Genomic DNA, 21,620 nt, shown 5'->3' with positions numbered 1-21,620 from the left:
TGATAAGTACCATTTCTGAGAAGATCTTTTGAGTTCAATTCAAGTGTTATGGTAATTTTTCCTTCCTGTGGAAAGGCTTTGGATTGTGTCTTTGGTAAATTAAACCACAATAAAATGAGAAATTAATTTAAAACTCTGTTTAATTATTTCTGAATCAAATTCTGTTGATTCAGAAATAATTAAATATGGCAACACTTACATCTAGTACACTCAAGGTCTGTAAGTGAATACATGTTGTACTTAGGCTGTCCTGAATGTTTACATAGTAGATGCTCTGCAGTATAGTAGTTTTAAATGTCTTTAAATGCAAACTGCTGCTGCAGTTTGATTGCTGATTTGAGATAATACTTCACTTGTGTTTGGAAAAATTAATTCCTCTGGGCAAATCAATATTTGTCCTGTCAGATTCCATACCTTGGTTTGTTGGGGGACAGGGTGGCCTCTGGGGAAATGCTGAGTGTTCATATTCATTAGCAAGAACTATTTGTGGATTAAAGGATTGCTCAGTCCAGACCCCTCTGTCATTCTGCTCTCTTGTGTCTCTTCCCTGAACACCCTGCACTGGGGTGGGTAAATTCTATATTGTGAACTTGAGAAAGTAAAAGCTCTGCCTCCTGCTGCCATGGCTTTTTTCCTCTGCAGCAGTAATGTTTGACTGTGAGTGTGTTCAGTAGGGATGGGGAACATAAATGTGTGGGAAGGACAAAGGGCAGTTCAAATAACTGGAGGAATGTTAGTGAGGTTCCTCTCCAGCTCAGAAATAATGACAAGCCATGCAATGGAACTGCCTTGTTTTCCTTTCTTGTTCAGTGGGTGTAGGCATATATGTATGTGTGCAGCAAATGTGCATAAAATAAATGACACACTACTGATATGCTCTGATTTGTCTTCAGAATTCTCCCATGAGTATGATGCTCTGAAGAATACATCACACATATTTCTTCTCTCTATAAATACTTTTGTTTCCAATTTAGCAAGCCATTCTCTATGGACATGTAGAAATTGCAGGACAAAAAAATTACTCAGCCCAGAAAACAAAGTCATGTATCCATCTGAGTAGGCACAAGGTAGGCAAAAGCAGGATCCCTCCTTCCAGGAGGTGAATCTCCTCCAAAATGGGGTCACTGCACTGTTTACCCCATGCACAGACTACAGATAGTCACTGGGGGAAAGGAGGCTGATTTGGGTTTGAAATCACATTTCAAGGGTTTGGGTTTGAAATGACATTTCAAGGGATGCAGTTGCTTCAGGGACTTCTTGTGGAATCCTGTGACTTTATCTGAGATTCTTCATCCCAAATTGCTAATTCCGCAGAGTAGCTGTTATCAGGAATGCAGTGAGCCCCCAAAGCCCCCTTGCCTGCTTTAAAAGTGCAAATGTCCAGGGCACAACCTTAGAGGCTGCACCTGAGGAAATTTAGAGCTGCAACATCCTGTGCTGTACATTCTAAAGAGATGGAAATCAAAGCCCTTTGTAAAACTAATAATTTTGAATAAAATATTCAGCTGTAGGAATTTGGATTAGCCATTGCCATGGCAACCTGTACACATTCTTCAGTTAAACAATGAATTACAGAGTATTAGTTCCGCACCTTAGAAGTGCAAGGCCCAACATTTCATTCTTTAAGGTTAACACAAGTGAGACACAGCTTGGAATATCTTTGTGGAACTGGAACAGTTGCTGTGTGACTGTTGAATTTCTCTTTCCATGCAACAAGTTGAAGAGGGTAATACATATCTAACATAAGAATCTGCTGCCCCAGAAGGTTTGTGATGTTTTTGCTGGAAGCCTGAGGATCGTTTTCTTTAGTTTTCATTCATAATCTACATTTTCCCCCCTCCATATTGAAGAACATTGTTTCTGGAGTTGGTTGTGGAGTGTCCATCCCTGGAGATTCAGCAGGCCAAAGCCATGGTTGAAATGATCAAGTGTTTGCCACAGTCCCACTGTTGCCCTGAGGTCGGAATTGACACTTGTAGATCTCCCTTCCAGCCAACATTTTCTAGACAGCATTGGAGTTCTAATAGAATGAGCTACTCTTCTCTTCACCTTCAATTTTCTGATGCTGGTGGAAGAGGAAAATGCACAGTTTAGCTGGTTACATTGCAGTCAGAAAGAGAAAATAGCTAAGTCAAGTTTGAAGGTAAGGGGTTTTGCTTATTACTTTATTTTGACCAATTTCTATTTTTAATTTTTTTAATGATTATTGATGAAAGTTTTTAATTTCATACCACTTTGGCATTGGAAAACACAAATTTGCTAGCAAGAAATGACACCTGTGTTTGATATTTTCAGGTTTTTACAAGTCATACCCTTGAAATGCATGGAGATTTCCATAGTGATTTTGTAGCAGTCTTTGTGAGTTTGTGTATTTGTTGCTGTTTACTGAAATTTGGTTACTTGGCAATTAAGTACTTGAATTGAGAGAAAAGTGAGAAAGCTTTCTTTGGAATTTTTTTTCCCTTTTGTTTTTTTCAAAAAGCTCACAAAGTGAGAAATGTATGTCTATTTTATTAGTTGTGTGATTAAATTCTATGTTGTTGGTTTTTTTTCTTTTTTTCCTTTTGCTAGAAAATTTTAGATCATTTATAAGATTTCTAGTTTCTGGATAACTTTTTAACATTTCAAGAAGCCAGAGTACTTCAGTACATTCTTGCAGATTTTAAATAAACTTTTTCTAAATTAGTGAAAGAAAATTAGAAAATTTCCAGGGAAATCCCTTGCTAGGTATCACGTCTGTCAATTCATGTAAGCTGGAGTAATTTTCATCAGCTTCAATCAGCAGTTTTGTTCAACACTCAATTGTAGTATTTGCTAAAGACAAATACAATTATTTTAGGGCATATCTCAATTTTGATCAAGTACCAAATATTTTGCTGTTGAAACTGTAATGTCCCAACTTATATCAACAATGAACTAGTTAAATAAAAAGCTAAAAAAATTTCTGAAATGATGCTCAACAGTGTGAAAATCTCTGGAGACCTTCTGTAAGCAAAGTGAAACAGAAATCACTACCCTTGCAAGTACTGATAATACACAGAGATGTTTGTCTTCATCACTAGCTGAGAATGTGGCACATCACTATGTAAATTTGATTTGAGTCCTAATTAAATATTTAAAAGATGTTGGCTTTCTGTTGCTTTTTTGAGAAGATGGCATATTCTAGATAGAAAACCTTCTGGCTTGTTATTCCTGTATATTTGTTATATTATGAAAGATTTGTTCACAAAATAAAATGAATTTGGTGTTGATTTGAACAAAAAATGTCTGCTAATTACTCTCTGAAGACAGATATTTTAGCTGGAATATAACAGGTTTTGCTTCTCTTGGGGATGTTTAAGAGCACTGATCATACATAAATGATATTAATGAAATGGGAGTATTATTTTCTTAAGGGTTTGTGCAAGTAGTCTCTGGGAAATCTATTTTTTCGTATTATTTTGTATTATCAAAATTAGTTTGAGTTTGAATACGTTATCTTATTTTAATACTTGAGTTCTAGAAAACTTTTTGACCTGCAGGGTCTGGGTCTGGTCTTCTATTTCTGGGTATCACTCTTCTGGATTTTAAGGAGCAACTTGGATGTCAGCAGAATGAAGTCAGGCCTGGGAGCTGTCCGTGTTCCTGGAGTCTGCTGCCTTGGTCAGGGGCAGAGCTGTTTGTGCAGGGCTCTGTCTGGGAGGGCTCTGCTCTCCCAGGGCACTCACAGAGGTATCCATTGCCTTCAGTGTGTTTGTGCACTCTGGAGCAGGAAATTGTCACCAAAAAAGCACCATCACCTACTTCTGCAAGTGCAGAGGGGATTTTTTTTGACAAGGAATAAGGCATTGGAGAGATTCTATTATTCTGTCATTCCCAAGTGCAGTTCTAACTTAATTTCTGCCTGATTTACTTCCACAGGAACTAGCAAGGGGAACACATCAGCTGCTGTTGTTGTTGAGAATTAAAGTTTAATGCCTTGGATTAAAATTGAAAGGACAGTGCCCTGATGTGTTTTCCCTTCCCAAGTTTCTTATGGCAGTGCACAGTAAGTGTGAACAGAAGAAACACTTGGATCATTCCAAGCAACTGAAGAGGAAATTCAGTGGAAACCTGCTGAATTTACCAAGCCTAGGCAAACGTGGTATTTTATTTTCCTAAAGAATAGTTTCTAAATCAAGATTTCTTTCATTACCACTTCTGCATAGAAATCAGAGATTCACAATGAGATTATAATTCATTCTTTTTTATATGAATCTTACATGTATAAACTTCACAAAGAGATCATTATTAAGAATTCAAAAGCAAGTGGGCACAAGAAGAGTGTTAAGACTGGAATTGCGACAGAAATTCAACTTCTCATACACATACGCATTCTGATAAAGTAACCAGAATTGTCTAGAACACATAATATTTTCCAGAAAACTTCTTCCTTGCTCAGTGCACAAGATGGACAGTGCTCAATTAATGAGCAGCTATTAGAGATGTTGTTTTATCCTGAGTGTTTGATATGTGGCCCTAAGCCTTATTTCCAGCACATTGTTCAGACCCTGCTCAGATGTCAGAATTATTAATTTCCTCATAGGCTTTTCTGTTCTGCTCATCACTACTGTATCCAAGTGCTACACAGGTTTTAAATTAAATTTATCTCCACAAAGCCCCAGTGAGGGATGTGGTATTATCTCTGTTTTACAGATGGGGAGCTGACAGAGATTAAGGTCAGAAAAATTCACCAAATTTGGATGTACATTTTAGAACACAAGACTGGATTTTAGCACCCTTCAGATCATACAGGATGTTCTGTGTTCAGAAAACACCACTTGCTACTTCAACATCAGGTGTGTTCTTGTTGCTGGATAACTTCCCCAGCAGCTCAAGGCTGCAAACTGAACATTTACATGGCACTACTTATCACTAAAGAAAGCTCTGTGTTTGATATCCTGGGCAGTATCACACAGGCACTCAGAGCTTTCTCTGAAATAGGCAGAACTTCAGTGAACCACCTGCAGAAATGAGGCAGTGGGGCTTGCTGAAAACTCTAATAGGACTTTATTATTAAAGACTGTTCCTTAATGCTTGCACGTAAATTGGCTTTACACAAGCCATCTGAATTCTCATCCTTGTCAGTTTGGTCATTTGATTTTTGCAATGGAGAAAGATTAGTTTGGAATATTGGAATTTGTGATCCAGTTAATTTGGGGAATGAATATTAATTGAGAAACCATATTGCCTCAAAGATGGTACTGTCTTCTCTGTGATAAACATGAAGAGGATATTTCCAAATGTACTTTCATTTATTTTCATTGTATATTCAGAGTTCTTATCTCTGTGAAGATATTCTACGTACCATAAGATTTGTGATCAAGTCTAGCAAAATACTGTTTCACTGTTTGGGAAAACTTTAATTGGTGATTTTTACATATTGTGTCCACATTTTGTATACTGAGTACATTTACATGATTTTCCTTGCATTCATTTTCCCCACTGGCAGTTTAATCCATGCTAGTTTTTGTTTTAGGCCTGCTGAATAGAGTAGCATAGAGAAATCAAGGTAAGCCCTTAGTTCTTCACAGCTCTTTAAAAGCAGCAGCATAGATTTGCACCACAGCTAAACACAGTGATTTGTGAGTCTTTCTGTTAATTTTTGACAATTTTGGTGGCATTAATTTGACCAGGGAAAAAGATTTCACTATATCATTTTGTGCCCCTAAAGTGTCTCTCTGCTTTGTTTTTTTATCTGTTAGATTCATATTTCTTTAAAGTTTCCCAAAGCTCTTTGAAATCTTTAGCTGATGATGATTAGAGAAGTGAAATGTTTCTTACATTCATCAAGAAAGGTACCAGGATAGTGGCTGATATGATAGAATTATGTAGAGAGTTAGAGAACCCGTTTCTTTAAACACCTTTTTAATGTTAACCTACAAAGCTTCTCATTAGACTACATTCCTCATGCCAAGTTCCTATCTTTTGTGGACCTGGGGGACTACCCTGTGTGTATGGAGTTGGAGAGTTTTCTCCTAGCTATGAAGTGCACTCGGGGAAGCCAAAACATCTCTTATAACAACACAAGAAAATTAATTTTTCAGTAGTTTCAAAGTCTCTTTTGTTTACAGTTGTATTCATTTCCAGACTGCTGAGAGCCAGCTATTCCCAGAGCTTTATGGTATTGCTGTGGCATTACTTACAGAACAACTGCTTGCTATTGAGGAAAAAATGAAAGTTAGTGAGAACTTTGCTTGACTAAGTGTGATTTCCTACTGGGCAGCTTGGGTAGTACATGTGTATTGTGCAAATCACCTTTTAAATAATAAATTGCATCCATTATTCAAGAAGTGCAATGGAAGTCCAAAGTTTTCATTGGAAATAAACCATTTATGCCTACCTTCTATAAAATATGCTAGTCAGGGATGTGGGTGCAGGGCTGAGGCACTGAGCTGGCAGCCCAATTTATGAGTTCCCTGTCCAGGGGAGTCAGAGGAATTCAGAAATAAATCAGAGTTTCAGCTTTGACAAATTCTTGGAGCTACAGAGGGGTCCCTGGTTGAGGTCTCTGCCAGTTTGCCATACTTCAGCCTAAACATTTATCCTGCAGATTGCAGATTAAGATTTAATCATGTCTATAGATTTCTAATTACTCATGAGTATCTTATTAGAAACTATGGCTGGCAAAGAGCTCCAAAGACCTTTCAGTAAATCGTAGAAAAAATTTGTTCCCCAATTAGCTGCAGAACAGTCATCTGGCACCCAGTTCTTGTTTAAAATGTTAGCAAGTTTACAGAAAAACGAGAACATAATACTCTCAGCTATTCCAATCCACCATGTGACCATAAATGTCTTTTAATCTTGAAAAGTTAAAAGGAGGAACACTAAAACATTTTTTGTTGATGCCTGAAGTGATACAGTGTAGGAAAGCAAGCCAGAAATACAGCAGAAACATACAAAACTATTTACTTGGTTTATGGCTTGATTATGTGACTCATGCAGTTCTCCATGGTGAGTCTAGGTTAAAAAATAATGATATAGATTGTTTTCTAAAAGGAAAAAACATGAAGAATTTTATGGTAGTTACAGATAGATGAAAATGCATATTTTTTGGGACATTTGGCAATCATGAAGTCAAAAGCAACCAGGAGAATGATGTGCACATACAGCAAAATGTGTAATTACCAGATGAACAAGAAAATTAAAATAATACATTTGTGAAAATAATGAGCACTTAAATTTCCTATGTTTATTCAATTTTTTAAAAGCATTTCTTCATCCTTTACCAAGGACAATGCAGGCTAGCATGTTGAAAATAGGTTTAGGCTCTTTATCAGATTTGGTTTTGGTTTCTCTATATTTTTGCTTCTAGTATTAAAGTGGAGAAAATGCTTTATTCCATCAGTGATTTTGAAATTTGACTTTAAGAATATTGACAAGATCATCTTTGACTTCTCTTACTTCTGTAACTAAATCTAAGGAGTTGCTGGACTTATCTTAAGGCCTGATTCTGAAAGCAACCTAGTGAAGCCAAAAAAACTGTTTAATAGATTTCAGTGACTAATTTGCTAAGAGCACCTGTTTAGTGGGAAAAGATTCCTGAAGAGCAACTTGAGGTGAAAATGTAACCCCAAACTTCTCAGGCTTTGTGTCCTACTGAAATAAATCTGATGTCTGCATGTATTACATAACAGGAACTGCAAGCCACTTTTTCTCAGCAGAAAATATCTTGTGGAAAGAAGTCATAATGTAATATTCAGCAAGTAGCTGTATTTTAATATAACTGTGTTTTCTGCAACCAGATATGAAACTTCTCACAAAACCATCATGTAAGACTGTCTGTATTTGCCTACATTTTTTTTGAGTCATAGTGCTCAGGATTAATCTAACCAAAAATCTCTAAGCAGGTTCCTGTCATGCTTTAATGCTGGTTTAACAGTGAGTGTTTCCTTTTTCAAAATTTGCTTATTTTTTCAATTGATTTGCAACCCAGCTATCATTAAACATTACCTTGTTCTGCAAGGAACCTCACAGTGCTCTGTACAAAAATCCAGAAAGCTCTGATTTCTGCTACAGGTTTCTTTGAGAAAGATAAGGAAGTGACCAGAAAACAGGAATGCTATTTGCCCTTTTCCAAACACGAGCAAGTAAAGAGAAAGCATTTGAGGAAAATCAGAGGGAAAATCTGTGCAGAGGGGGAAGGTTAAACCTAGAAAAGTGCTCTTTGCGTGCAGTCCACAATTTGACTGGTGTAAATGAACCAGAAATAGTAAGAACATGTCACACCAGATTGCATTTTTCCAATGACTGTAATAGGAACTTTTAAAAAAATAACTGTCAAATTTCAGCATTAGAGCAGCACTTCTTTATTTTTATCCATTGGATATATATGTGTGCCATGGTAATTCTGTAATTAGCCTGTACAGTCCTAGCAGTTCACTTTTTGACCTGCTTTGCATGGTGGGAGCCTCTTTTTCCTCCTGCTGCTCCCCAGGCTGCAGCCCTAGGCTGGCAGCTCTCCACAAGGATAACCCTGGTGGAATCACCTGCCTGGGATGCACTCAGGGCTCTGGCAGAGGGCTCTCATTCTGGGGGGGACAAAAGGAGCTGGGGGAAAGATGTGGACATAAATCCTTAGAAATGATGGTTCATTAATTCCAGCATTCATGGAACAATCTGGTTTAAGTGGTTTTATGTTGGAGAGCAAGCACATATATAAAGTGATGAAATGAGAACTAATGGGATTTATCTTAAGGATTCCACTATCTAGAAATAAACATAAATGTGCTGTACATAAATGTGAAGGACCCACTATCTTGTCTTATTAGCTAGAAATAAATGTAAATATGACAATAAATTTTCATTAAATGTCTATTTTCATTTATATGCCTGAGGAATTTTTAGACTAAGTATGGTGTCTGCATTTTCCTCTGAATGTTTGTGTTACATTTATTAATTCAGCAAGCTGAAATGCTTGCAGAGATACTCAGGGTCTCACAGGAATTGCTCTAAATATAATAAATTCAAATTCACAGTATTACCAAATAGCCACGGTCTAATAATAATAAGTTTGCATTCAGAATGAAATTTTGGGCAAAAGGACAAAATAATCAAATACAAGAAATAAATCTTTAAAGGTGTTTACTGATTCAGGAGAGCTTTTGGAAGTGATGTAGCTGATTTCTCAGTGAAGAAATTATAAAATTCCGGACTGTATCTGGAAACTCATCATCCAACATTTCTGGCTCATACCTCACTTCTTTTTGCCTGGACTTGTGCTGGCTCTGAGTTGTGTGGAGCAGCCTTTTGCCATAGCACACCCTGTGCTCTCTGTCTCTGATTGTGCTTTAGTTTATACCACCATAAAGTTTTGGGAAGAGCCATTACTCTCTTCTCCCAATGGACTTCTTCACTCCTTGAATCTTTTCACTTAACTCCCTGCAGCTTGTCTTCTGCAGCTCTCTTTGCCCATCTCTGGTGTCCAGCACTGTAGATGTCCAAATTGCATTCTCTCAGAGGAAATAGGAAGCCACTTCAGGGGAAGGCTTAGTCTTGGTGTGTATTTCTAAAGCCTTTAAAGTGACTTTATGTTTTGCAATATAAGTAATAATAATAATAGTAAAAGATAGAACTGCTTTTTCTTCACTCCCCATTTTTAAAGCCACCTTTTTTTCCCACTGAAGGGTTCAGCAAAAGAACATTTCTAGTTGTTCCATCATGTCAGCTCTCAGTTTGTAGCTTCAAAAAGAATGAGCTTCCTCCCCATCCCTCCTTTTGCTGGGGTAGTTTCCCTTACATTTATATATCTCAAGAGATGTCACAATTTTTTATTGCTCCTCTACCATGTAATGTAGCCCTAGGTAGCCACACTAGGAAAAAGGATTTTGATGGTATAATTTCTGCCATTTAATGCATACTGTAAAACATTTTCTTAATTTTTTTCCTTTTCTGCCTTTCACCCCTCTGCTTAAAAAAACAGCATGATTGATATTAATATTTTTTGCTAATAAAAATGTATTTTCCCTTGATCTTAGTGTTGGTAATACATTATTCAGTGTTCCTTCTTAATAAAAGCCATTGGTTGTTCCATTACTCACAGCAGTTATTACAACACTAAAGGTCTCGTTCATCAGAATGACTTGCAGAGGCAAAATCAAACCCCTGAGTTCTCCATGCATCAGGATAATAGCTGTGGTACATGCAAGTTGTTAAAAAATTGAAATTTAATGTATGTTTCTCTGTTTTGTTTTGCCCCCCGCCCCTTCCCGCCCGAAGATTAACACTAAAGAAGGATCTGTGAACATAATTTATTTTATTGGATACTTGTGGTTTTGCATGTATTTTGTGCTTTTGGTAAAAGTTGTTAAGAATGAATTGTTGATTTTGATTGATTTTATCCTGTTTCAGAAAACATCCTCCTTAAAATCACTGATATAGTCCATGGATTTTGAGTTTCATGATTATCAGACTTGTCTTTGAATTCCTGCTGAATTTTGTCCGATAATAATGATAGAAGGAGGTATAATCTTAGATAACCTCTGCTAATATGAGGAAAAATGGGCACAGTTTTTGAGCAGAGAAGATTGTGAGAAGTTCTAGATCAAGTCTTGGGACTGGAATTCTGCTTGAAAGAGAACTTCTGTAATATTGTGGTGCATTGAGTTGGTGCATTCTGGCATGAAATGGACAAAAAACCTACTGCAGGATAATGCAAGACAGCAATTCTTTTTTCATGCTTGTAATTGTAAAAGGTTTTTTAAAAAAGTAAAGTTGCAGGTCTACCTAGGATGTCAAAACAACAACAACAAAGTGATGTTTGGAAACAAATCCTCATATTTGAAGTTGGCTGTTACCTCAGCCCAGAGGCAAACAAGGGCTTCCACTGCCAGAGTGATTTTCTCAGCATGGTTAAATGGTGTGTGAGTCATCTTCTGAGGCACACAATGTACACATGGACACTTGAAGAATGTCGAGCCTGTTTAGTGCTTTCAGGACTCCTCTAAACCCTCATTTTTCTCCAAGTTTTATGTGTTATACAACTCTTTTGCCTCTACAAACCTTTTCATTTATTGTTTATAACTTTGCACTCTTTACCTGAATTATAAGAAAAAACCAAGTTGGCCTAATTTGTATTCCAAAATGCTTGCTGTAGAAATGAATTTGACAACTACATCTACATCATTTAAAAATATTTCTGCCCTCTCCATGTATTATGGATGTTATATCGCCTTTGATGTCTAGCTTGATTCTGCATTTGCTGATTAACTTGTCAAAGTTGCAATTGCTCTACAGTGTTGCTACATGGTTGCTCACTTGCTTTTAAGTGTCTGCATTATTCTTGGTCAACAGGGTTCTGGGTATCTGAAGTTTGAGTTGTTTAGTTGTTTTTTGGGATGGTTGTGAGGATTTTAGGAGTAGGGAAAAATCTTAAAAAAATTTGCTTTGATGATGGACCAGAAAAAAATTGGAAAGGACAGACTTGTGTGCATGTTGCCTGTGTGTACCCACACGTTGCCTGACCAGGCACAGTAGACAGGATGTGTAATGCCTGAAGAGGGATAGTTTTGAGAAATAAATGTGTATGCTAGTACACAAAGAAATGAGAATGCTAGTATTTTATTTGACCTGTAGCTTTTAAATAGGCTATAGTCTTTGTTTGAATTTTGTGAGTTTTCTGCTTTAGATAAGTTGATGGGACAGCTGGACTGGTTGCACAAAGTATTTCGAGACAGGTTTGGGGGCAATGCAGCTTTCCTCTCAGGAGCCAAATGTGAAGGTACACATCAGCTCACTGGTGATGGGCAGAATGGAGAAAATGAGAAAGCCTTGTACAGCAATAGCCAAAATATTGGTGTCTTGTCAGCACTGGTTTGGTTACAAAACCAAACTGCAGGACCTTACTGGCTCCTGTGCTCCAAAGCCCATCCCAGTCAGACCCAGTACAGCTGGGAACTCTGTGGTTTTTCTCAGGACCTCAGAGCTCCCTCAGGTCACTGCTCATCACACTGTCCATGTCCTGTGCTGAGCTCTGGGGTGGTGCTGCTTGCCCAGGGAGCTTTTTGCAGTCTCCTCCTTGGCCCACTGCTGCCACCCAAAAGGCACAGCCAGGCAGGGAAGGGACATTTCTCATGATGGTCACAGTCATGACCTAGGAAAACCCACTATAACAACAACATGGTGATTTTGAGGGGTGAGACTGTGAGAGCAGAATGGAAAATCCTTTTCCAGAGGGGCTGGGAAACGCTGCTGCAGCTCAGGGAAGAGGGAACAGAGCTGCAAGGCAAAGGCTGTGGGATTGCAGATGGATGTGTGGCATCACACATGGGAAGGTGCTGAGGTGCTGTGCAACACGCCACAGTCTATTTTCATTGTAAGTGGAGATAATTTAGCTTGATTGACCATGCTAAGAAAATGGCTATCTATTTAAACAGTAATAATTTTGATGTTTTCTTCCCTGCTAGATTAAGCAGGGGAAGCCACATGTAGTGGATTTGAGTCCATCATAATCTGTCTGTGATGGGAGGAATTGGTCCTTGTCAATGCCACAGGATTGGTTGCATGCATCACATTTAATGGGCTTGCTGTTCAGTAGCTTCTGTGGGTGGTGAAAATGAAAAATAATCCACACAAGCTTTTGCTTTCAACATCGTGTAGAGCATTAAATACCATCCCCATGGAGAGAATCTAGGCTATGGCTGTCAAAGATACAGGAGCACCTTTTCTAGTTTTGTAATTCTTCTTGGCTTTTTCAGAACAGAAATGGCATAGTATGTGATGTTTTGGCTTACTGAGAGAGAGAACAGTTTTTAATTAGAGGCCATTTTCTGGAACTGGAAGAACACAAAATATGTAGTTAAATGTTGTGCAAGAGTGGGAGTGAAGGGTGCTGAGAGATAAAGCTGTTCTAGGGACATAGAGCCAGTAGAAAAACTAAGTGATTTTAGAATAAAACAATTTCTTTCTATTAGTGTTTTTAGGTATTTCTTGATAAAAATGTCAAATCCTGGCTGCTAGCAACAAGCACATTTATTGCTAGGTGCTTGAGTTAAATAAGTAATATTCTGGCTTGTGTAAATTTCATCCTTACAAAGTGGCAGTGAGAGGAGAAAATAAGTAAAAAATTCCAAAACATGAAAAGAGGGAAGGTAGCCTGCAGTGCAGGTCTTCATTGCACATTACTTCCTGAATATGGTGCAGAATTCAGATGTCTAAGTAGGACTATCACTTTCTCCATAACCAAACTTCTGAAAGGAAACAATGACAAATAGGGATTTAAGGATATAGGTACTCTGTTCCCTTGACTACAGTGTGTAACACACATTTTCGTATCTTGATGAATTTAAAAAAATTAGTATTTTTGTAAGACCTTAAAGAAAATTAGAAAGGAGGAAGTTTTGTTTTGCCACATAAATTTTCAGTGTTTTTACATGAAATTGAGTATTGGCATCAGGACTGTCAACATTCATGAAGAGGTGATGTTAATATGGTAAAATATACTTTAAAATTTAAGAATACTCCTGGGAATGTTTCTAAAACAGTCCTTTCTATTAGCACAGAGAGATAATGGTATTGTAATTGGTTTCCTTTAATACACACATTTGAAGTTAGCAGCCCATTTTGCATTCTCATCTTCTCCCTTTACAACCAGATGTGCAGCTTTCCTAAAACAGTGCTCAGGGGATTCTCAGCAAAAGCCTTGAGCTTGGTTCTCAGCAGGTGCTGATCTCAACACCTTGTTCTAAGGAGGAGTAATTGTATAAGGGAAAAAAAGAGGCATTTTGGAGTACCAACACCATCTCAATTAAGCATCCATTGGGGAGGTTTGTGGTGGCAGGAAATGAACATTAAAGAACTGCTGCCATCACTCCTTGTAGTCAGCAAACTTCCAGCACTTTTCCAGGTCTCTGATTTTAGCTGTGACCTGTAACAAGCAGACACTTATCTTGATGTCCTATGGACTTCTTTTAGGTGAACTTGCTTTCTGCCCAGAAGTGAACTTATTTTCTGTTCAGAGTTCTGTTTATTTGACACAAATGATTCTACAGCTTATGCTGTTTAAAAACTGAAGCACAGACCAAAGCCCCTAACCCCAAAACTGAATAAATCTGAAAACTGAGACGTGTGTATAGATTTCCTCTCAAAAATACATTTACTATATGAGTAGTACTTATACAGACTGGAGAAATGCCATGTACCTAGGATGCCTTTTTCTTGGATCTAAAATTAATTCAGGCATGGTTAAGGGATAAAGGGTTTTTATTTTGGTATTTAATAAGGATCATTGTGGTGCAACATTTGGCCAAGGTGGAATGCACCGAAATGCACATTCAGGGTAGATCCTGCATACAATTTTATAGACCTTGCAAATCAGCATATTCAACAAAGATGCTCCAATGGAAGGCTTGAATAGTGTGACATCTTCCTATCCCAAAGTATTCCCTTCTAGATGGGCTTAATTTTAGTCTGCAGGATGTATTCTAGAGAGGACCATGGTTTCTCTAGCTATTGTAGGGGTTTCTGGCCCCCCATTGCAAGGCCTTTAGGATGTTTGATCTCCTGGCCTAACAAAATACCACGACTATGCTAAGTTATCAGACTTAAGGAATTACAAGCCCTTTTTTTTCAGGGTGTAATGATTTTCCTTAATTTTACCACTCTTTTTTCAGGGTGTAATGTGGATTTCCAGTGTCTTTTTTTTCTTTTTCTTTTCCTAGTATGGGTTATACAGATTTGAGGTCTGTTGTGGCTGTAAAATTAGTCTACTTGCTATGTTAGCCTTTAATACTGTATTCCCACCTACAACTGCAGTAACACAGCTTGAAAGGGAATTTAATTAGGAAAATGAGGCAGATTAAATAGGCAACATAATGTATATCAGCAATATGAAGAAGAGTAAATACACTTTTCATCTGAATAGTCAGAATAGAAACTGTGTTAAACTGGGCTGAAATTTAATCAGAAATGGATTTCTTTCATTTTCTAACATTACTGTGTAATTGTCCTTCTTATTACTGGGGATTAGAAAGGCTACCATCATAAAAGAGGAAACATCTTTAACCAATTATGTGTTGTTTCTAGTTTGTCTGTCACTGACCTCCTCTTTATGTGAAAAATGGAAATCCCTGGAGGGACAGACTCAGCGTGGTCATTCCAATTTGGGAATTGGGAAGCCTTGTGCACACACTGCATCTCGTGACCTGTGTGCACACACCTGTGCTCATTGATTCCTGCTGCTTTATAGACCATGCAAGCAATAAGTGGTAGAGTTCAGGTGAATAAAAACTTGCTCTACCAGTAGCAGTTTCCTGCCTGGCAGCACTCTGGAATATTCCAGCCTTGCTGCACAGTCATGGATATTTCACTTGTACCCATTACTTATTTCCCTGGTGCATTTTTTAGCATTTGTGTTGGTTCTGAGAACAGATGATTGTACTGTGCAGAAAAACACAGAGCATCACTAGGGCAGAAGGCAGCTGAAGTAATATATAATAGATTATGAATAATTGTTTAAGGAAAAGTCTCCCATAATCCCTTTGCAGAATTGGAGAGAGTAGCACTGGGAGGTCTTCAATATTACACAGCACAACCAGTACAACTGACACATTAGTTTGAAACACATTTATCTAGTCTGAATCAAGAGATAGAAATACATTATTCAGATAGATTTTTACATAGTAAACAAACAGGGTTTTAATAAATGCTTTAATTCTGTATCAAGCCACTTGGGCTGTAATGTGATTCTTCAAACTATTGCAAAGAGAGGTATGAAATTAGTGCTTTTACTTGACTGATTTTTCTAGATATTTTAAAAACAAGACAGGTAGTAAAGTAAGTAAATATCATGTGGAAGGTGCATGATGAAAACACAGAACAGGCAGCCTAATGTCACCAATCTTATTTTGCTCCTTTTTGCTGTTTTTTGCCTATGGCAGCAATCAGCCAGAGGACTTCTTCAGCTGATTACCAAATCTCAGGTTCTCTCCCTCCTTAAGTCAAATTTCAAATCATCATAATTTACATTTAGCATTTGTGATTTTGAAGCCTTGTTTCTGTGCTTAATTCTGTCCTGTGCCTCTGGACAGTACCTTTATTTATCAGTGTCCTGGAAGACAGAACAAGAAATCATCAGTAGCACTTGGGTTTTTAGTCCATAGCATTGCCAAATGCAAGGGCAGGTGGTACATTCAATTTTTCAGCTTCTGGAGACACCAGCTTACCATTTCTTACCATCACTGGAGAGTAGTCCTGACTATGGAATGTTTCTCTCCTTTGTCAGAAGCATTTCCTTCATTGCAAAGAGAACTATGTTTCTTTACTGAGTTGTGTGAAAACATTTTGCATGTTTTAATTGGAATGAAAAACCCCCATGGGGGGTTGCTGATGGACTGCTTAAGACAAATGAGGCAGATTGATTGAAGTTTCTAATAGTCATTTTTTCAAGCATCAGCACAAGATAGCAGGTGTTTTCTCTGCTAAGCAATTCTTCTGGTAGCTAAAGAGACTTGATTTTTGTATGTTGTCAACTTTCAAGTTTAATATATGCTAAGGGACAAATCTCAGACACTTAATCTTCTCTTGTCTTTATGTAGAAAAGAATGTAGAACCTTTTCAAATCTTTGAAACAGGCATAGTTAAAATCTCCACTCTTCCATAATCTGTTTAAGCATTTCCTTTCATCTGTGATTTTCAGAAATAAAACAAGACATGATGCCTGCTTAGAAAATGTTTATTACATGGAAATGTAGTAATCTTATTTGTTACTGTATCATATACTAAGATTTATATGTGTTTTTCTGCTGTAAACCCTGATTAGATGCATCTGCTGCCCTTAACTTACGTTCTTCTGTGGAATCAGACCACTACAAAGCCAGAAGTTCCTTTAGAAGAACAAGTATTTCTCAAAGACATTTTCAAAGTGTGTGCACTTGGAGGGGGTTGTTATGTGTACTTTTTTATGGGAACAGGTACAGGTGTGTAGGCGCACAGTTTGTGGTAATTGGGGTGGGGCCGTGGCTGAGCCTCAATCCGTAATGAGCTGCAGCTGTGGAAAACAGGTGAAAAGCATTGACAGCAACGAGCCAGGGAGTGCCCAGGGGCTCTGACCAACCACCAAAGGGAACAGAGGGCACACAGGTGCAATGCATCAACCATGAGGGTATAAAAGGTTCTGCTGAAGAACAAGAAGGGCAGATGCTTGCAGCCTTCTGATGAGGTATGGTGTTACTGTGTATGGGTGAATGCTTAAAGCTTTCTGAAATTCTGTGGTGGTGCTCTGTGTATTGTGGCCGTCTCAGCTGTGATATATGCTGTGACGCAAGTGGGATGATAAATCAGAATAAATCTCTTAGATTAAGAACTAAGTTTAGGTCTTACTCTACACAGTAATCTTGCAAGTAAAGAACTGCAACAGGAGACACTCCATGGCTGTAGCAGTAGGTTTCCCTGTCTCAGGCAACATATGAAACTGAATTTTCTGATTAGTCACTTGGTTCAAGTTGGGTAATGTGAGTATAATGCTTCCGATGTGTCTCAAGTATTGTCACATGAAATTTGTCATTTCTTCATTTTTCACCCTGCAGTACCTTGGATATTTCTGATTGAATTAAATACTTTAAATACTCTAGGGCTTAAAGACCTAAAATAGACACAGTTGGGACTGTGCTGTAGCTATTTAAGAGGTATTTTCATTCTTGTCACGAAGAGAGAAAATTTTAGTGAATGAAAGTGGAATTCTTTGACTTTCTGTAAGAGAAAATGTAGCAGTGATCATCTTCACATTCCAGTTGCTCAAGCTAGACAGTGTGGATGGAAAATGGCTAAATAAACTTTCTTCAGTTTGCCAGTGTTTCTTCAGTTGAGATATTTAATGGAGAGATTAAGAAAATGTGGTTTATTTCATACATCCCGTGTTGCACTGATTTGCATTGTAGCAGAAAAAATGTGAAATCCTATTTGTGCTTCTCAAAGAACATGTGACCCAAATGTTTACAATGCTGGACAAATGAAAATGGGAGGGAGAAATTGCATTCCTTAGAATTCTGTAGCCCTGCCAAGATGATGAGATTAGACTTTAAACAATTATATGTAAATTTTTTGCTTTGTAAAGAAGGCTTTTCCACCCCTTCTTCAAAGGCATGATCGATATATGGAAGATGTAACTACCATTCCAGGACTCCCAATTGATGAGCCCAGGAGGCACTTTCTGCTGGAAGCTGCACAGGCAGTTGGATTGTTTTATTCCTGTTGCTTGGGAAAGGCAGAGTCAATCCCTTAATTATCTTAACCATTGTGTCTTTCAGACCCTGAAGATCAGCCCTGGCCATGCTGAGATTTGGGCAGCACCTGATCAAGCCCTCGGTGGTGTTCCTGAGGACAGAGCTGAGCTTTGCTCTGGTGAACCGCAGGCCGGTGCTGCCAGGACGTATCCTTGCCATGCTGCTGCTCCCTGGGAAGGGCAGGACACGCTCAGGACGCTTGGAAGGCCAGGTAGGATGTGACATGGGCTTATTTCAAGTCCAGGCAGTGATGCTTGATCAGAAGATGCTTGATCAGTGTTGCAGAACTGCTGAAAACAGTTGTTTAGCAACTGTGACCTTCAAGGTGAAATATATTGACCTTTTCACCACAGAAGTTATATAAACAACCAGGTGCTACTAAAAGCATTTTAAACTTCATTGGAGGTGGTGCTGTTTAAATTCCATATTATGCTGAATAACACATCCCACTTCCCTATTAATAATGTCACTTATGTTTTGATGTGGTAACTCTTTTATGGAGGGTTTTCAACTTTTCCTGGCTAGATGTATACCATTTGTCAAATGCCAGTAGAACCCTGCATGAAGACTTTGAAGACTTTTTTGGGGGGATACAGATTGCTTTGGTTAATTTAGGTGGGAATGGATTAAATAAGCCATCTGTATAGTGCACACGTTTCACGATGAAAATATGAAGCCTCATGGTGTAAGTAAAATGCTTGAGTTTGAAACTGTATTGTAACTTGATTACACAAGATGCTCAATGTACCTGTTTAATGTGTTGTGTAGTGTGTTATTTTCCAGTCAAAATTCTGCTGCTCTGTAATTTGTGCTGATTTTAGTGGCTGGAAATGAAATTTTTCGAAGTAATTAAGACTGATCTCCTCTTGTGTAGAGGTTCATGATAAAATTTTAGGAGGAGCTCAGGCAAAGAATGAATGCATTGGGGAAAAAAAGAAAGTTTTCTGGAGTTTATTGAAAGTTTTCTTGTTAGTTATGTAGTTTTATGTTGATTTTTTCATAACTTAAAATCAACTGATGTTTAATATATATATTTTATATATATTTTAAAATTATTTTTCCTCTGAAGTATGGAACCTTCCTTTCCTCCCACCAGTTTTGTAGACTATAATTGTTCAATATTGAACTTTTCTCTCCACCTGTTTTGAATGTTGTTTGTGTGTGCCAGAAGTCAGAGCATGACAAAGATGCACAGACTTCATAGAAACTTTAAAGGTGTTACTGTCTCACCAATATACTTTATGAATTAAATTAACAGTTTTTCTGATCTTTGAGTTTCTGAAATTCCAGGTGTAAATCCAAGGTGATTTACAGATTTCTCATAACAAAAACCATTTCAAAGTTATATAAAGACAGTGTGACATCAATCACTGTGTGATGCAGGGCCTGTAAGTGCCTGAGCCGTTGCTGTATGCATTGTGTGGATCAGAGAGTAAATAAACTCTAATCTGTTCTGTGAGTGCAGGTTTTAGAAACAATATTTGACTTTTTTTAAAATTAATCAGTTAAGTGAACAATTGCATCTGTTGTTCAAAATAGAGCATTTCAGATGAAGTGTTCTTGTTTTAAAGTTTTGTGGGCACCTAGTAATGACAAGTTAAGGAGCATATAAAACTTAATTATTACAAGCTTCTTTTCTTCTTAAATAATTAAAGATTATAAACTCTCATTGTATAATTATTGCTGACTTTTGGCAGATACATTTATTTGCTCAGGGTTTAGCATTGTTATCCCATAATGAGTTTTGCAGTGTATTTTATAGTGTCACATTGTTTTAATAGCTTGTGTTGTAATATATAATGTAGTCTTTGTTTCTCCATTGAATAAATGTTCAGGTAATAAAAACCCAACCCTTTCCCTTTCTCATTACAATGAGAAGAAATTAGGAGAGATCTTGATGTAAAGGCTAGAATACAGTATGTAAAATAGAGCAATTTGCAGTTGTAAGCCTTTTAAAGTGTCTGTATAATGCAGCATTCATCTTGAGACCTGGCAGTAAGAAGTGTATTTTCTTTGTTTTATTGCAATAATTTTATCTGCCTTGTCTTTGGCACATGTGTGACATTTTTTTCAGTAGAAAATAAAATATTAATGTATGTGAATTAGAGAGACAAAGGAAATCAATTTGAAAGCCAGATCACTTCAGGTGGTGGCTTTAATTAACTAGTAAGGTTGAAATTCCGTCTTGAAACAGAACATAGGGTTGGAATTATGAATTTGAAGTAATAGTTTTAAAATAAAACTATTCTCTGGGAGAAAGTCTGTCACAATGGCCTTGTGGAGTTCAATGTGACTTGAGCAATGCCAAAGCAGGCTTGTTCACTTAACACATGGGAAAGTTTTGTTTTGTTTATTTTGAGCTGCCAATCCTGTGAATTTATTTTGACATTTGAAAGACAAATTGTGCTAACAGTCCAAAATTAGGTAGAGTAAGAATATGGTATTTATGGTAAGGAAAGGGTTCTCCTCTTCCTGGACAGAGGTGCCTCATTTTTCCCAGCATTAGATTTCTGCCCACTGGGTGCTCTGAGTTCACAGACTCAGGAACTCAGTTTGTATTGGGATCCCTTGGTGTGATTACTGCAGATTCTTGGATAGGGAGGTGCTGGGTACTCATTGTTGAGTAAGGATATCCAACATTAAACTGGGATTTTCAGTATGTAAGCTACAATGTGCACATTTGTGGGACAGTAGGAAGTATTGACCTCTTCTGGCACAAGGAGACAGAGGAGAGAGAGCTGCAGGTGGTCAGCGTGCAGGGTTAGTGCCTGTTCCCCTCAGGAGATCCAGGCCCTTTGCTGTCACCTGGCAGGCAAAGACTCAGAGGTGTTGGTGTCTGCACAGGCTGTCTGGGGACATTGTCACTTGTAATAATCAGGGGTCTGTATCTGCACTGCTGTTGTCTTCTCCTTGTCTGATATCAGAGCAGAAGGCACATGGCATTGGGGACAGGGTTGATTAATGAGGCACTGGATTTTGGAGTGTACTTTTATGATGCCTTTCTCACGTTGTTGCAGAGCCAAGAGTCTGGGTGGGAACCCAAATACTGTATTCGGTGAACATCTGGGCTGTAAGCTTGGAGTGGGGAGGAGGTAGCTGGGTGTTCTGGAAGCTTGCTGGGATACCCTTATACAGGTATCCATTCCCTTTTTTACAAGAGTCCTTGTTTCCTCTCTGTTCTGTCAGCTTGCTGCTTTGCAGAGGGTGATTGTGAAAAGCAGTCACTTGTGGCTCCCTTGAACAGCTCTGTGGTTGTTTTGGAGGAGGCAGCTATTCAATAGCTGGAGCAGTGCAGGGATGTATCTAAAAGTCAGCCAATGCATTGTTTCTGTCACACAAAAGGCACAAGACGAACTGAATCAGCTCATGCAAGCAGCATGAGCT

At 38.0% G+C, this 21,620-nt stretch overlaps 1 protein-coding gene across 3 annotated transcripts in view; it reads left to right on the top strand.

Moving 5' to 3' along the window:
* FHIT (fragile histidine triad diadenosine triphosphatase) overlaps positions 1-21,620 on the top strand; it is a 517,591-nt gene that overhangs the window by 109,590 nt on the left and 386,381 nt on the right. For all 3 annotated transcript variants that reach the window (XM_063164909.1, XM_063164910.1, XM_063164911.1), the window contains exon 3: positions 18,261-18,382. In XM_063164909.1, coding sequence (XP_063020979.1) covers positions 18,283-18,382 — 100 coding nt within the window. In that variant the 5' untranslated portion in view covers positions 18,261-18,282. The remainder of the gene's footprint in view (positions 1-18,260; positions 18,383-21,620) is intronic.

Source organism: Melospiza melodia, chromosome 10 (assembly GCF_035770615.1).
Source record: "Melospiza melodia melodia isolate bMelMel2 chromosome 10, bMelMel2.pri, whole genome shotgun sequence".
Lineage (NCBI taxonomy): Eukaryota > Metazoa > Chordata > Aves > Passeriformes > Passerellidae > Melospiza > Melospiza melodia.
This window is presented reverse-complemented; position numbering and strand designations above follow the sequence as displayed.